The 17,022-nt window shown below is 31.5% G+C and overlaps 1 protein-coding gene across 2 annotated transcripts in view; it reads right to left on the reverse strand.

Moving 5' to 3' along the window:
* The window catches only part of LOC108692907 (cysteine-rich secretory protein 1-like), a 55,435-nt gene that overhangs the window by 12,184 nt on the left and 26,229 nt on the right, over positions 1-17,022 (reverse strand). For both annotated transcript variants that reach the window (XM_018201480.1, XM_018201481.1), the window contains exons 2-3: positions 3,694-3,791; positions 2,053-2,189 (exon numbers count right to left, since the gene is read on the reverse strand). In XM_018201480.1, coding sequence (XP_018056969.1) covers positions 2,053-2,189; positions 3,694-3,784 — 228 coding nt within the window. In that variant the 5' untranslated portion in view covers positions 3,785-3,791. The remainder of the gene's footprint in view (positions 1-2,052; positions 2,190-3,693; positions 3,792-17,022) is intronic.

Consider the following 17,022-nt stretch of genomic DNA (forward strand, 5'->3'; position numbering starts at 1 on the left):
AAACGAAATCATCCGATAATATTGATATCAAGATTATAGGGCAGTCGAAAAGTTATTTCTATTTCTATAAGAAAAGAGATACGCGCACTGAAGAGTTTGGAAAGATTCCATTTTGAAAAGTGACAATGTATTGTCGAAAGCGCATCGAAAGATGAGAATCTGGGAAAATCGATAGAATTTCAAAGCAAGCATCCCTACTATTATTCGAACAGGCTGCGAAACCGCTCGCTCGCATTATTCACAAATTCTGCGCGAAGAAATCCTAGAGTCGAGTGAAGTTGATATCAAAAATTTAGATTTTTAAAACTTCAAATTTAATAATAATTTAATAATAATAAAATTATATTTAATATATACATATATTTACATCAGAATTCCTTTATTTAAAATGGATTCATAACAATGTTTAATATTATCAGTAGTTTTAAATATTTAATGTTCTATGTTCTATTAAATACTATTTATGCTTTGTATTAAAAAATGTAGAAGAGATAAAGATGATTCTGTCTCTTTATCACTCAAAGTACATTTAAGTTGATATAAAAGGTTTATCTTTTTTTTATGAAGCTCTATATTAAACAAAGTTAAAACTGAACTACTTTGAAAAGAAGAGTAAAATATTTCTTTTTAAATAAAACACAAAGTACATGGAAGTCCATGGCTTCGATTTTGCTGAAACTTTTAACTCTTTTTTTGAGTGATACAACGAACCTTTTAGATAAATTTAATAGATATATCTGTGAAAAATAGTGTGTTCGCATTATATATCTTTTTTTTTACTCTCTTTTTTTATTTATTTCAAATAATAGTGAAATGTACATGGAAAAAAACAATTTTGTTAAAGTATCTTAAAATTTAGGTCGATACAAATCTATATCGAAAATAATTTTGTTTTTTGGATCATTAAAATAATTATATAGAATACTTAACTTAATGACAATGCCGTGCTGCAAAAAATTTTGACATTTTAGTAACTAGTTTGAATATTCTACGTAATTATTTTGATGGATATCAATAAAATTATTTTCAAATCTATATGTAAATCTATAGAAAATTTTTAGATATTTCAGCAAAACCGTCCTTTTCGTGTGTATCCAAAATTTGATAATTATCACTGTAAAAATCGCGAAATCATCTTATATTGCACCTTGATAAAATTCTCATGTTCCCTTGTTTTATTCGCGAAATAATAAAAATATGTATGTCATCGCGAGTAGATAAAACACGATGACAAGTGTATCAAAATTCTCAATATTGACTACTGATCGTATCGCTGTAGCGCGAAAACGATGACAGGCAAAAAGCGAACGTTTCTGAAATATCGTGATGAACTGCCGATGAAATTTACAGAAAAGTGGTTATCGCGATCGGCGAAAGTTCTCGTAAACGTTCCGATGAAGCGCGTAACATCTACTTCCGCCCGGCGAAACCAATTTTACTTTGAAGCTCCAAGTCACGCGGACAGGCGTCGATCAACGGAAATAGAATATATCGATTTCTTGTCTGGCTGAAATACTTTGCGTTTATACTTCTAACGCTACAAAAGATGCTTCAGTATAAGTTCTCTTTTTAAATCGTTTATCGCTGTTCTGCAGCGATTCACTATCAAGTGACATCATTATAGATCTATTTCTGACAAACAGCTTTTTCCGCTTTACGTACATATATTTATACATATAAAATACACTCGGGATTTTAACACGAAAAACATTATAAGTATTAAAAAAAGCATGGTATAACCTACAAACCGTTATTATTGCATGATTAAATATTCTGAAAGTTCATAAACATGATATGTAAAATAACCCATTTCCAGTGCATATAATTCTAATGCTTCACAAATCTAATAAAATTTTTATTATCGAAAAACTGTAATTAAAGTATTTAACAACAATGTTTTTAATACTTAAAATAAATAATTAATTACTGTCTTTCAATATATTAAATTGACTAATATCAAAATATGTCTTCGACAAATACGGACGGGATTGACGGGAATCGACGGGAATCGATTTCTTTCCTTATTAAATGGAAATATATAGGAATTCTTACCATGACGAGTATGTTAGCACCAGATGGCTTGACCTGTGTGCGAAAGTAATTGTGGGTGTCCACGATCTTTTGCCGTATCTTGCTGCTAGTGGTCCTTATTAAATTGATGGGGACTCTGTCACCGTACAATCGTGGTGCTGAAAACAAAAAGAAAATATTTCCTTTCAATAACCGACATCTGCCACCGTCGAAGGCCTGAGTCCAATACAGCTGTGACTACTCATTTCCTCTTTGCGAGAGCAGCAAAGAGAAAATCTTGATCAGATCTTGCCGCAAGAGTGAAGATAATAGCGTATTTTGCTCTCCAACAAAATATGTCAATCAAGATATAAAGAAATATGAGAATAAGAAAGAAAAAAAAGAGGATTCCATGTAACTGGATGCGGAAATTCATATTTGTGTCATGATGTACTTTTTATTGTAACTTCCTGTTTGTTCGCGACTTGTCATAAGGTTTCCAATCATTTCGGAAATTACTCGTATATCCAGTTGAAAAACGGAAAGTTTCGATGCTATTCCTGCTAACATGTGATATCTTTTTGAATTGTTTGATGATATCTAAATGTCTTATTGTTTCCGTAAAAGTTGAATATGTTCTTCGTTTTTTATTATCCAGATAGAAGTATCGAGAATTTATCGTACAATTTTAGATAGCAGTATTGTGTGTTCAGAGCAATATTTTTGAGCAATCACAGATATCTTTCGAGATCGGCTTACCGTTGTTATGCGGTGAAACAAGCAATAGTAGTTTTCTTCAATCACGATGTGAAGTGATTCTCCGCATTCTTGTCCCGATCAAAATCGACTTTCTGCCTGCTCGTGATATATCAAGTAGCTCTCCGATCCTTTCAGGGACTATCATATAGGAATGTCCATGATAGGATAACGGTGAAAACGGAAACGTTATGATCGAATATTTTTTCAGACAGTTACGTGATACGTTCTTCGTATTCTGTATACAAAAGCTTACCTTACAAAGTTCCGTTTCTCAGATATAGAATTCAGAATGCGCAAATATAGCTAAGTCGCGATAATTGTAATTAATGAAAGTAATTCATTGAAAGAGATAAACCATTCTCTTCACATAAATGTGATTTTTATTTGAGGAATAATATTTTCCTTATAACTGCTCATATAGTTACATTTATGTTAAATTTAATACATTTTATGTGTTCCAAATAGTTCAAATTTCTATATTAATTTAATACAAAAAATGAAAATGTTAGACATTAATGTAAATAATACGATGTAAAAAGTTAATAAAAATATATTACTGACAAAGTTTAGAAGCAAATTGTGAAAACATTTTAATAAAATTAGTATTATGATAAGTTAAATAAACGTTTGTTTTATTTTTTTATTTTCTAATCTAATCTAATGTAAGAATCTAATGTTTTAAAATTATATTATTTTTACATTATTTTTTCATGCTCATAAATGTTATTTTAATGCTAAGAAATATTAAATATCAGTTTAACATAAAATATTCAAATAACACAATTACATTATATTTAAACTTAAATTAACACTCGGATACGTTAAAAATCCAAAATTTTAACAAAGATCGGTTTCAATACAAATATAAAATAATTTTTCTATGTATGAAAATTATTTATATAAAACTATAAAAACAATATTTACTGGGCTTGCTTCTGTGGATTTTTCGTGGTACAGCAGCTGGCAGCGCCAAAGCCACCAAGACAATTATCCAAAGCCACTTCATTGTCTGCATATATGAGCTGAAACATGAAATGAAGCCGTTTATATTCCAAGTGTTCTTACTACTAAATTCTGTTCTATTAATATACAAGGCGCAAAATTATTTAAACAAGAAAAATTACATTCTAAAACTTGGAAAGTATAGTGAACATTAAAAAATAAACTGAAAATACCTTTAGAACTGTAAGACATCTTTCTTCATGCATTATATTACGAGCAATTGATATTATACAATTGTATTCGCAAATTTATTCGTTTGTCTTGATTATTTATTCGTTCATTAACTTTATTTTTAACGTAATACTTAATTCCCAAAAGATAATGTTGAAAATAAAAAAAAATATCAGAGAATAAGTTCCAATGTTTTGCTAAAGGAAAATCGACTTCGAATCGGTCAAAGAAATCACAAACGAAGTTTGTACATGAGTTTTTTATCTCCTCCGAATTGTATTTCGATCAATCTTTTTCTCCCCGTTCTTGTTAGTCATTCGGTCGTCGAACTTTTCCAGCACAGCGTACATCCTCATGTGCGCAGCCTCAGTCGAGCGACACGACATTTGCACCTGTGTGCGGCTCATTAATCACTATTCGCCTCGTCAACGGCAAATTTCATTATTTCTCGCCCGCGAAACTGTGTGTCCACGAGCGTAGCGTTATCAACCCCGCTATCAACCCTGACAACGCCGCCGCTATCATCAATAGCACGACGCCCTTCGCGGTGGTAAACGTCAAAGGCAAATGGCACGTACGAAGACAGATTACGCTGAACGTTATTTGCGTTCATGCAATGGCTCACCAAACGAACAAAATTCCTCGATTTTCTTTTTAATTAGTTCACTAGACAACAATGAAATACTTTCAATAAGACTTGATAGTGTTTCTAATTCAATTCTCAATATAATTTTACATTTGAAGCGCTGATAGTTAGAATATTTGTTAAATATTTTTTATTACTTATTGTTAGTATACATTAGTAAAAATCAATAAGAAATATTGTATTAAGTAGCAATTATCCATATTCTTACATTCTATAATTAATTTACTTAAATTGATAATGAATAATTGATGATAAATTATATGAATAATATAATTTTGATAAATTTAATTCTCATAAATTATTCTTTAATTATCGGAAATTATATGAACATTTTCAAAAGGTCTATAAAGATTAATTAAAATTTTTTATACTTATATAAATATCCACTCAAGCTTTTAATATAAGTATTATTTAAACATATAAAAATTACTGAAATATATGTATACTTATGTATAGTCAAATAATATTATGTTCTCTTTAATACATTCTCTTTAATAACGAGTCTTTTTAGATGATGAAACCGAAGTTTGCCTTCTTCTGTTCTATCTACTGCGAAAACTTATAGAACTTTGAAATATCAAAGAAATGCAAAAAGGTTCGACCAAGCTGAACGACATCAAAGACACATTTTATTTCCTCAACCCTGCACACACTTACGTCCGCCACTTTTCATTTTCTCTTTTAGAATATCCTCCGTTTTCCGACCGAAAGATATTCCGATTCTCTCTCTTCTAGCTTCTCTCTCTTGTAAACGAAACGTATGCAAAATAGTTGAAGACAGATGATATGGATATTTCTCGGCATGTTTCTCGCGTTGATTAGATTTTGATCACCTAATTTTGAAATTGACATAAGAAAAACGTAAGACATCCGCTCTCATTCCGTTTGACGACTCGAAAGACAAGAATTAATAACAAAGCTTTTAAATTTTTCTTAATTAAATATTGTCACATTGTATTGTCTAATTATAAATTTTAATTTGTCTTTATAGTATTTAACAAATTTTAATAATTTTATTTGATTTTAAAGGTATATAAAATTATATTATATTAATTTGTATCATTTCATCGATATTATGTCAAAAAATTGAATATACGTAGAATGCATAGAAATACGACTGACGATATCTTTTAAATATACATACAGTCCGGATATTGGATTTGTCCGAATAAAGACAGAGTTTCTATGAATATCCAGTGCATTAATATCTGAAATCCTCGGAAAGTACTCGTGGTTTCTCGGGATTCCGAGAAACGCTAATGCCAACTCACCAAACATTTAGAATTTCGTACAGGCTATTGCTATTTGCTTCGACATGCTAAGCATACGGCGTGGAATCCAAGTCGTAATAACTATTTGCAATTTTGTTGGCCGCGTTGACCAGTTATAGTATACATGTTTGAGGAACGACAAAACGTCAAAAGTGGTAATAGAGTTTCTCTAATTCAGGAATTTCTCAAAAGCAACGAATTTGTCGTAAATGTCCATGATTTTTATAACAATTGTCTTTTAGTTTACAACGCCGCTTCGTGAAATTTTATTTTTTAAATTCTTTCATTTATATCAATTTTTATTTTAACAAGTCTCATTAAAAATCTCAGGCGACTCTTTATATCTATATATTATCACAGAAACTATATTTCTTAAATAAATAATATAAGAAAAAGAATTCTTTATTAAACAACTTTTTTACGATCTATCGTTTTATGATTCGGTTGCAAGTGCATTTTGCATACGAAAGTGCGAAATAAAAGTTAAATGAACTGTTATAAAAAGTGCAAACAAAGTGTATATACGAGCTTATAATTAAAATCTACTATTAAATTAATTTTTGCTGTCAGTTATAAATTTCATCCCTATGCTGTAGAAGTTATATACATATAGTAAGTTAAACTTTATATCAATATAAAACTTAACATTAACATATAGTAAGTTAAGCATTATATTGTGTAAACATTTTCTTTCTCTTTCTCTTTCTTTCTTCGATGTTTAAGATTTGTATGTACCTTGGCATTTTTCAAAACCGTATGTAACAGTACAAACACACTCTTTTGTCGAAACACACGTGTAGTGCTCGCGGCTCGTCCTCGAGGGTTAAAAGGACATGATAGTGCCATAGTACTACCACATATTCTACATTTATTGCACGTTTGATGTGCATCATAGCGTAGATGGATAGTTTATTCTAATCCGAGTATGCAGTACGCCTTTATAGCGCAACGCTAGTGGTAGAAGCGAAGTGAGGTCAGCCGTGTCTGATCACAATCGTCGTTTTTCACTGAAATCATTCACAAATATGTTATAGCTTAATCTAGCCTGTCTCTTTTATTTCTTTATTATTATTTATTTCATAAGCATCTACCTACCTATAAATTTATAATATAAGTTTAAAGACAATAGTTTAAAAAAATATACAATAAATTGAATATGGACATCGTAGTATAAGAGACTAGTATATAAAAATATTAAAAGTGTTGTTTTTTTTAAATAAAATTAAGATTAAATTACTTTTCGGCGTTTTTAACTAATTTTTTGTACTAATGGATGATGAAAAATTAATAAGGCTAACGACTGCTATAAAAAATGATTCTTTTGAACGTGAGTTAGTTATTGCGAGATTCATTACACTCCACTGTTACATGAGGAATAAAGGAGCTAACGCTCTTTTCATCAGGAGTCAAAAGCGGCAGTTCGTCAATAATTCAGAGGAAATTTCCCGCCGAGGATAAGCCTGACAGCAACCGCATTTAATTTGCGACAAAGTCCATGGTCGACGAAGTAGTGTGAGACGATGACGCGCGCGTTACCATGTGAAACATGCAATGCGTAATATTGGCCGCGTGTAAATTGCTCATAAATATTTTCACTTAATTTCGTAAATCAAAAGTGCGACGCGCGGATAACAACGGCTTCGGTAAGTCCCTCGGTAACTCCCGTTCATAATTAAAATCATAATTGCGAAGTAGCTAGTCTCATCTAACTTCTCGTTTCGGGACATCGCGGTTCTGAATTTAGTGCCATTCAGTGCTTTGTTGTCATGTAATAATTCTCGATATTTGTGTGCTAATAAAAAATATATACTAATATAACACAATTTAACATCTAATCAGTGATGAGCAAATTATTTATACATAGTGTTTGGAAAATAATGATAAATTTTTGCACAGGGGCAGAATGGACTAAACTGAAGAAAAGTCTTCTACCAGTCTTTTGCAATTTTCGCAATAGTTAATAAGATATTAATTGCTAAAAATTGCCGAAAATTGGTCTTTAATAATTTTTTATTCAAATAGTATCAACTTTACAAAAAAACTACAAGGAAAAAAATTGTTTATTTTCTTCTCAGAGAGTTCTAAGAATTTTTTTAGAATTTTTTTCAGAATTTTTTAATACCGTATTTTCTCATGTTAAAATGTATTTTCTCATGATAAAAATGAAAAAATGCAGTACTAAAAAGTTGATAAAAAATTCTGAAAAAATTCGTAAAGTTCTATGAGAAGAAAATAAACAATTAAAATAGAGGACTTTTCTTTTCAGTTTAGTGCATTTTGCTCTTATGTGAAATATTTATCATTATTTTTCAAATACCTTGTATATTTATTAATTGACAAATACAGATAAATACAAAATAAACTTTCGCACAATATAAAAAAATTAAATTAATATGTTTGAAAACTTGAAGACCGATATTTTAGCGCGTTTTAGAAAAAATTAATTTTGTTGATTTTTTAAACTGGAAAAGTTCATTAAAAAATAGAAAAATTATTATAATTTTAAAATAAAAATATTTTTATATAAAAGAAATTGTAATTAAAAAAGTTTTGTAAATTTATTAAAATAATTATGTTTCGTCTACAGTTCGTCGAGTTGTATATAATAAGCAGTTTCTTTTTTTTTATACTTACATTTTTGGGATATGATAAAGATTGATAATTTATTACAGCTGTAATCGTTACTTTATAATGTTAGAATTGAGAATTATCTAAATGTTGATATATTATGATATAATACGATTATATCGTTTACTTCCCTCGTTACAGCAGCACAAAAGTCGAATTACAAGGCCGCGGAGGACCTCTTTGACTCTCCGTCGTGGTCGGAAACGGGAAACTTTATCGATAGTTTCGCATTCCCCGCCATTAAACGCGGCTTTCGCATTCAACTGAATCCCGAAGTATCTCGCTAATGGGTACACCCAGGCTTTTGTGCGTTAAACTCCGAATGAATCGTCACCGCATTGCCGCCGCGACATCGCTAACGAACGAAAGCATAAATCAACCGTTATTTTGTGGCGAACGTGTATGCGCATTATATTTTTTAATAAAAAAAACATGGAAATAACACGTGCGCAATATAGCCAGCAATTTGAGGTAGCAAAGCTATAAAGAGCCTTCGATTACGAAGTATCGTATGGCATATATTGAAATATCATTCCGATGGTGAATATTGAAATGGCAGAAACATTTTTCATTTTGAATTATTTTTTGGTAGAAAACTAAAACGAAAGCGGTTTATTTTAAATGCATTGCCTGTTTGAAAAATCATGAAAACATTATATAGGAATTATAATAAAAGATTAAAAATATAATTCGTAAAAAATATGAGCCATAATTAATGTTGTCTATAATATATGTGACATTTATTAATTTCTTTAAATTAATTTTATTCTTTTATTATGATGTTTTTATTATGTTTTCAATATTGTAAATTATTAGATTATTATTTACAATCCCAATAAATCCACAACTCTTTTAATTTATAACAAATTAACAAATTTTCAAAAAAATGAATTAGATCTGTGAGTTAAATCTCACTTATTTGAAAAAATTCAGTTCTAAGTTCTTTCGAGAGCACAGTTCTGTTTTTTTTATTACATATCTATTTAGCATTTTATATAGTATTATATTCGCGCATATTTTTCAATGATTTCCAACTTGGAAATCAACGAAGTAAATTGCAAATTTCCATTGTGTCGCAGAACACAATGATCAAACAGCCGATGATGCGCATTCGACGAGAGTGCTCGCTGGAAACGTTTTCTAGAAGTACTCTCTCGTGCATATTCATGGTGGTTGGCTGAACACTCGATCGATTGCCAATAGACACCACGAACCAATATGGAGGCTAATTCCGGACGCGAAAACGTTGGCGCGGGATGGTTCGTGGAAAGACGGATAAAATAAACTACATGATAATGGAAATTGGACGTAACAAAATAGATCAAGTGCAAGCAAATTAAAGCTATCAAATATATCAAACATAAACTAGATTTCCAATTGTTATTAGAACACGATGTCACATATTAGTCACAAGAGTACGTCACAAATTACTAAGTATTTCTGAACTCCTGAAACATTATTGACATTTGCATTTCAAATTGATATTACAATAACATTACGCGACACAATACAAGCCAAATGAATCAGCTATTTTGAAGACAACAAATGGGACAACTAAGTTCGAGCAAATGACTAGAATTGCACAGTTACAAAACTAAATAACTCGAATAAATTTATAATTTCATAATTATATTTTGTTTCGATTTTCTGTAAAATTATTTAAATTGTAGTGCAAATGCTCAAAATCTTGGAAGTAAAAACAAAATGAATTTTAGACGAACCATGGTGGTAGAACCCATGATGATTTTTTTCCTTTTTACGAGCAACATAAATATGCAACGTTTCAACGTTTTTCTTAATGCGAAGCGAATACGTGCCGAGTGTTCATGTTGGGCAATGATTTTTGCACAAGCTCGACGCGACATAATGCACTCTTGCACTCAGAAGCAACATTTTCTCATTGCATAAAGTACATACGGGCGGAAATGCAATGAGGATATCTCAGAGTGGCTAGCTTATGTATATGCATTGCGGTTGAATGCTCGTTTGATTGTCGATATCAGTGTCAACGGACTGTCCAAATTGTAATGGCCAGTTCTCCAACATCCAAAAGCAAATAGACATGTTATGACGGCACACATGTTGACTCAAGGTTGACAATTTTGTACTCGCATTATAACGCGTATATGCAATGCATATCATCATTCCACTTAAGTCTTAGCTTGTACAGTTTCGAGTAAGCAAAAAGTGAATAGCAACTTTAATTTGTTATTAAGTATCACAACTCAGTACACACAACTCTAGTAGTCCATATCTACACATCCGGGTATTTATAATTCAATGTTTTCTTTTGCTTGTATCTCAGATTGTGGTGATCGATTTTAACAAATTTTTTTTTTAATCTATTGTTTGAAAACTGAAAAAAAAAATTTTTAAGTTAGAAAGTCTAAAATGTTAAAAAGCACAAAAGATATTTTGCAATAAGTAAAAAGGGATCGGAAGAAAATGTGAACTATGAAAATCGAGTGGGGTTACGCTAATCCCTTGTGTGTACTGAGGGTTAACTTTCCGTTTACAATCTGGGTCTTTTTTTACACAAACAAAATTTTTCTGAAATAAAGGAGTTCGATTTACCTCCTAATAATAAAATATCTTCTTAAAAAAATCTATTTGGTAATGTAACAGAGGTACTGAAAAATATCCTTGAATTTTTCCACATTTTTTAATAGCCTAGAACAGTAAAAAAAAACTTGAGCTGAACGGAAGAAGTAAAAGTATGATTGCAAAAGATTAAAATTAGATGCACTGATATTTCCAACTTTCAATGCGCTGAGCGTCCTACTTTCTAGAGTAACACAATCACAACAAACCTCTTTCAAAGTCTTTCAAAAATTAACACTTTCATGAAATTAAGAAATAATGAAATTCACACTGAGAGGACGAGGAAAAACTTGCAGTTTTTGTTGCATCTGCAATCATCGCTTTTATTTTTGTATCTTTGCAATCACGAAGCAAATGAAAACTCGAGGATTTCTCAACTGGGGATAAAGACGCACCAATGCCGATAAATATGTACGTGAACTTTGTAGGGTAAAAGGGAGTCGTGGAGTTAAGCTTTACCCATCTTCTCGCATCTCCGTCGAATTAATGGGCACTCGCTACAGCGGGCGCATTTACTCGATATTTTACTTATCCTCTAGCGCATTGGAAAAAGTTTAACGGTGGCGTTTTTCCACGACGACAAAAAGGAGCGGCCATCAATGATTGCTCCCTCCAACGCCGCCCTTCGTTGTCTGTCGCTCGACAGCTCTCGCAGACTTCCAACCCTTTCTATAGCGAAAAATTCTCGTCACCTCACTGGAGAGTGAAATCGGAACGATCGGTGGCCATGCGAAAGGAGGACAATTTGCTTCGTGATTGCAACCATCCGCCTTACTTATCCTTTATAGCTGAGAGTACATAACTGTAAGTATCTTCATGATTTTTAGAGAAGTATAGGAAGTATGATGTTAAAAACACCGCAAATAATCTTTTTTACGTGGTTTTTTTTTATATGATATCAAACATTGAAATATAAAAAAAATTCTTGCATTGTAATAGATGGTTGAAAATGTGAAAAATGCATCTTTTTATGAATTAATCTTTAGAAGTATTATATCTTTAGAAAATAATAATAAAGGACATATTTTAATTTAGAATACTCGTTAGACTTCGTTGTGTAAAATTTAAATGACTGAGATATTTGATATTAAATATATAAATACAATGAAAGAATGATATTTAACCTACTTTTCGTTAAAATTAACAGCAAGTTTGTAATATATTCGGCACATTAATTTAGAGTAACGTGCGGCGCAAATGAATGGAGGTGTTAAAGACGCGAGAGAAATATTTGCACCAGCTGACGATGCCGACACTTGAATAGTGTTTCGTTGTACCCGTGTACACAGAACCAATGTTGTGCTAATATCCCATAAGCCTCATACAATTTCGAATCTCCAGATTTCACATAGCAACGTGATAAATCGGCTAAGGCGTCGCCCCTGAACTGCGATCGCGAAAGATAGAGAGAATGATGAAAGGAAGTAAAGCGAAACGTGTACGCAATGTCAAGATGTTCTAACTGGTAAGACGGGAATATCATATTTACGACATAGCTCACATAACGTAAGTTTATCGTTGATCTTATTAGAATATAAGTCAAAATTCTCATTTGAGATCCTCTCGATATGTCACGTGTGAATCAAACACCTGTCTGTTGATGCAGCAGGTCCCTTCTCTTGCTCCTCGAAGGACGAAAAGTCACGTTTCTCAACAAGAAACTAGCGTTCCTCGCCAAAACGCAGCCGCGCGCTCATTCTGTGCGCGCATTGTAGCGTGTACCAGTACAATTTGATATTCACCTGGAATCCGTGTTTGCCAAATAGTTCGTCCCATGTACGTGTGACTGCACCTGCCGCCCCGGATTGGCGACGTGTGCGATTCCATCGGTGATCAGCAACATCCGGAAGATGCGGCATCAACGCTTTATCGTCTCTCTCGCCTTCCCCTTCGCCATTCTTCCAAGCAAACTCGTGCTTGTTTCCCGCGAGTTTAATGGAGATAGAATGAGTAGAAAGGAATCAACAATCTGTTCGCGTAATTGGGTAACTCGATGGGCGCTCGCGTGGAATAAAGTTTCCACCCGATATGCTGATCATTGTTCTCTAGGATATACTCGTTAATGTCCAAAATGGATATCAAGAATTCTGAAATTTTTGCATTTTACATGTAGTATCCAAAGTTTCTTGGACTTCGGAGAGATACTAGGTTCTGGAATCCTAGAATCCCCAAGTTTGCAATCTAATATCTTATTATCTTAAATAAGGTGATCAGATTCCTTTTTTTCTGTGAGATTAGAACAACAAGAAAACTAGGACATGTTTGAATAACTAGAAGAAAACTAGTAAAATTTTTTTGAATCTTCATTATCAAAATGATATATCATATCATACCATTATATATATTATCAGGATAATATTCAGTAAGAAATGATAATGGAATCGACATCGATTTCATTGTCATTTCTCATTGGATATATTGATAAGATACTGACTGCTATGTCATAATATCAATTTATCATTAATTATTCACATAATTGTATCACGTAAAACAAATGTTTTTTGTATAAAGATTATTAAAACGAATTGATACGATGAAACAGCAATCAATATTAAATAAAGTACGAGCGGAAGATATTATTGTAATATGATTATAAATACATTTTTAATAAATTGTTAATATTTGTATAAAAACTCAATATGTTTATAATAGTTAATTATGTAAAAATTAAAGAAAAGAAAAGAAAGACTATCTTATTTTATTATTTTTAATATTTTTTAACGATAAAGTATCGCATTCAAAGATGTCGATTTTATTGATCATCAGATATCCTTCTAATATAATTATGTTTCTCTAAGAATATAAGGTTGAGTGATTGATATTATATTAAATCGATCGGTATCTTATTTCCAATTTCCAGGCAAAGTATCGCGATTCCATCGCAAAAGCTTCCATACAGCTTTTTTTAAAATAATTTTACTCGAACAGAGACTCCATACAAGTTGACCTTAATCCTAAATCCTAGAGATTCGTTTGGAGCTGTCGAAAAAAGCATGTATGTAGACTAATAGCAAAATACTCCAAAAAATAACATCATGGTAAGAACATTGGAAACGAAGTTTCGGACATGTAATGCAAGTCACTTCGATAGGTATCTCATCGAAAAAGGAACATCCCTCGTAACTGTAAATGAGTCGAATCGAACAAGTGAGAGAAGGAAGAAGAGTTTGTAGAAGAAAGAAAAATAGTGGAGAAAGTTTTAAGTAGTTTTCGAAGTTTTGCAATCGATACTGTCACCAGCAACGGTGGGATAAATTCACCTCGAATCGTTTTCGTAAACTCGAGTCCGTCCGCGATTTATAGGGATCGCTCGCAACAAGAATAGCGATAGACTATCAAATTAGCTCGACGACTTCTGGAAAAGCATCGAAAGTCTTTGTTCCCTCTAATAAGGTTATAGAAAGAATTCTAGCGCAAAATATAACTGAAATGATTATCTCAATGTCTCTATAAAATCTATACCGCGTTTTGAATCTAATGTTGAGCAAATATTCGGAATAGCACTTGACTAAATCAAATAAAAATGTAACAAGAAATCGTTAACAGTAATGATTGTGCATCAAATTAATATAAATGTATATTCGATATTTCGATATTGAAATAACTGGCATGTCGGTTAATGGTTACCAATATCTGATGCTTAAAGAAAACACGTTGCCAGGACATACGTTATAAATGTGAAAAGAGATATGAAATGTGCGATGGTAGTGTGATATAAATTTAAAAAAAAAACCTGATAAACCAATCGCGTGTGGCGAAACAGGTATCCCACGATTTTCTTCACGAGATGGCCACAGGCCAAATTTTCCAATTTCGTCCCTTAATCGAGCATCGAGCACTAGCACCGTTTATTCCGGTATTTATTCGTCAATATCGCGTGGTCCGCGTATATCGCGTGCCCGTATTGCACCCAAGAGATTAAAATAGCGATGTATTACTCTGGTTGAAACGGGCTGGCATAGAGACTGTGCCAGGAACTCCCGCGAATGCGTCTCGCGTTTCGAATGTTAGCATTATCTTTCAACCGTGCCACCATTGTGATTTATGGTTCGTGTAATGCGAATCGCAAATTTACTTTAGAACCAAGACTATACAACAAAACGTTTTGTTTCTGAGTATAAATATATTTCAAAATTTTTACAATACGGCAAGTTTCTTTACGTCCATTCTCATCATGACATTAGTTTTATATCTCTTTTCACATTCGTAATTTTTTTCTAACAAGAAACAATAACGTAAGAATTTTATCATTGCGTGAAAAAGTTTTTTAGATAAATTGAAATTTTAATTCGGTCACATATATACACTCTCAGATTAAACAGCAGAATATTTGATATGGTCAAGTCAATATTTTTTTGCGATCTGAATTTTGTATGATGTTGATTTTCTGATATTAAAAATCAGCTGTGAATTTTGTACGCAATATTTCGTCGATCGAAACTTAGAATTATTTTCTGTTAGAATTATTTTTAAAAACATAATTTTTTAGTAATTTTTTCATTATAAGGAAAAATGATTTCCGACAGATTAAAAGTTCAATAGAGATTATACATCGAATATTAGACTGAACTATGCATTTTTTTAAATTGAATCTTTTCCAACACGTATGAGTTATCTAATGAGTTTTTTTTTATACACAGAAAGTTTGTTTAGTTGGAATTTTAATCGAACATTTACATTAAATATTTGAATAGTTCATTTTGCCAAAAACTTTTTTCCCAGATTTCAGTTTTTCATCGTGGGTGAAAGTTATCTCGCAAATGTTATATGACGAATGAAAGTTTCTGTAGTCTGATACATATTTTAATGAAGCTACATTTCCATTAAATGTTGGAATAGGTGGTCTTGTACCGAGGAAAACCTTTCTGTCAGTTTGAATCTTTACACAGCCGGAAAACCTTTATCATTCACAAAAGTTTCATGGGGCTAAATTACAATCTGTTTTTATCCCATTCACATTTTTTGTCTGCTTTTACAATATCGTACCTAAAAAGCTTTCTTTTAAGTTTTCAATAATATGTATATAACACTTTTATAGTTTTACGTTATTAAACTATATTTTACTATGATGCACATTTATATACACATAAAAAGTTTATCACAAATTTATTACAAAGCATTCTAGGATAAATACGTAAAAAAGGATAAAATTTTAAATTTCCAATATATGTTTGTTCTTGCCATAATAACTATTTTTGTTTGGTTAATGTGAAATTATCAAATAAATATGTGTGTCTTACTACACATTTAGATCCGTATTACTATTCAGAATACGTTTATAGCGATATCAACGTATTTATCGTACAGTTAATATTATATATAGTTACAAAATTTCAGAAAGAAAAGTGTGCATTTTTATTAATAAATTCTGAATATGAATCATAATTGTAACACATCGATCGATATAATATATTTTTGAGAGTAAAAGTATAATATTACGCGCGAGGGTGCACTAGAGAAAATCGCTGATTCCTGTTTGTCACAAACGTAGCTAGACTGTAGATTCTGATTTATTTGCAAAATGGCAGTAACGCCCAAGGGTTGCTTGGATGGACACAAAGGGACAATATTATACGCTGCACTATCACAGTGTACACGAGTTAGCCATTTTGCAGTGCACTACAGGGAAGTTTTATTTCTGCTTTATTTTATGTAGCTTGAGAGAGTTTTTTTTTTTATTTGTTTAAGATTTATATATCAATTTTCATCATACAATCTACGTTCTCAATCCTAATACACTTAAGGATATAGTATACGTATTTTTTAAATGAAAAAAATTACAGATTTTTCTATGTTATTTGTGAAAGTAATACAGTTTGACAGCGGTTAGAATCTGAATTAAGAATTATTTCTGCGATAAAAAGTAGACATGATTTTACAAAATAATTAAGCTAAATGAAAAATTTTTAATTTAAATTATAATATATATAAAAA

Source organism: Atta colombica, unplaced genomic scaffold (genome assembly GCF_001594045.1).
Source record: "Atta colombica isolate Treedump-2 unplaced genomic scaffold, Acol1.0 scaffold83, whole genome shotgun sequence".
In the NCBI taxonomy this organism is placed as follows: Eukaryota; Metazoa; Arthropoda; class Insecta; order Hymenoptera; family Formicidae; genus Atta; species Atta colombica.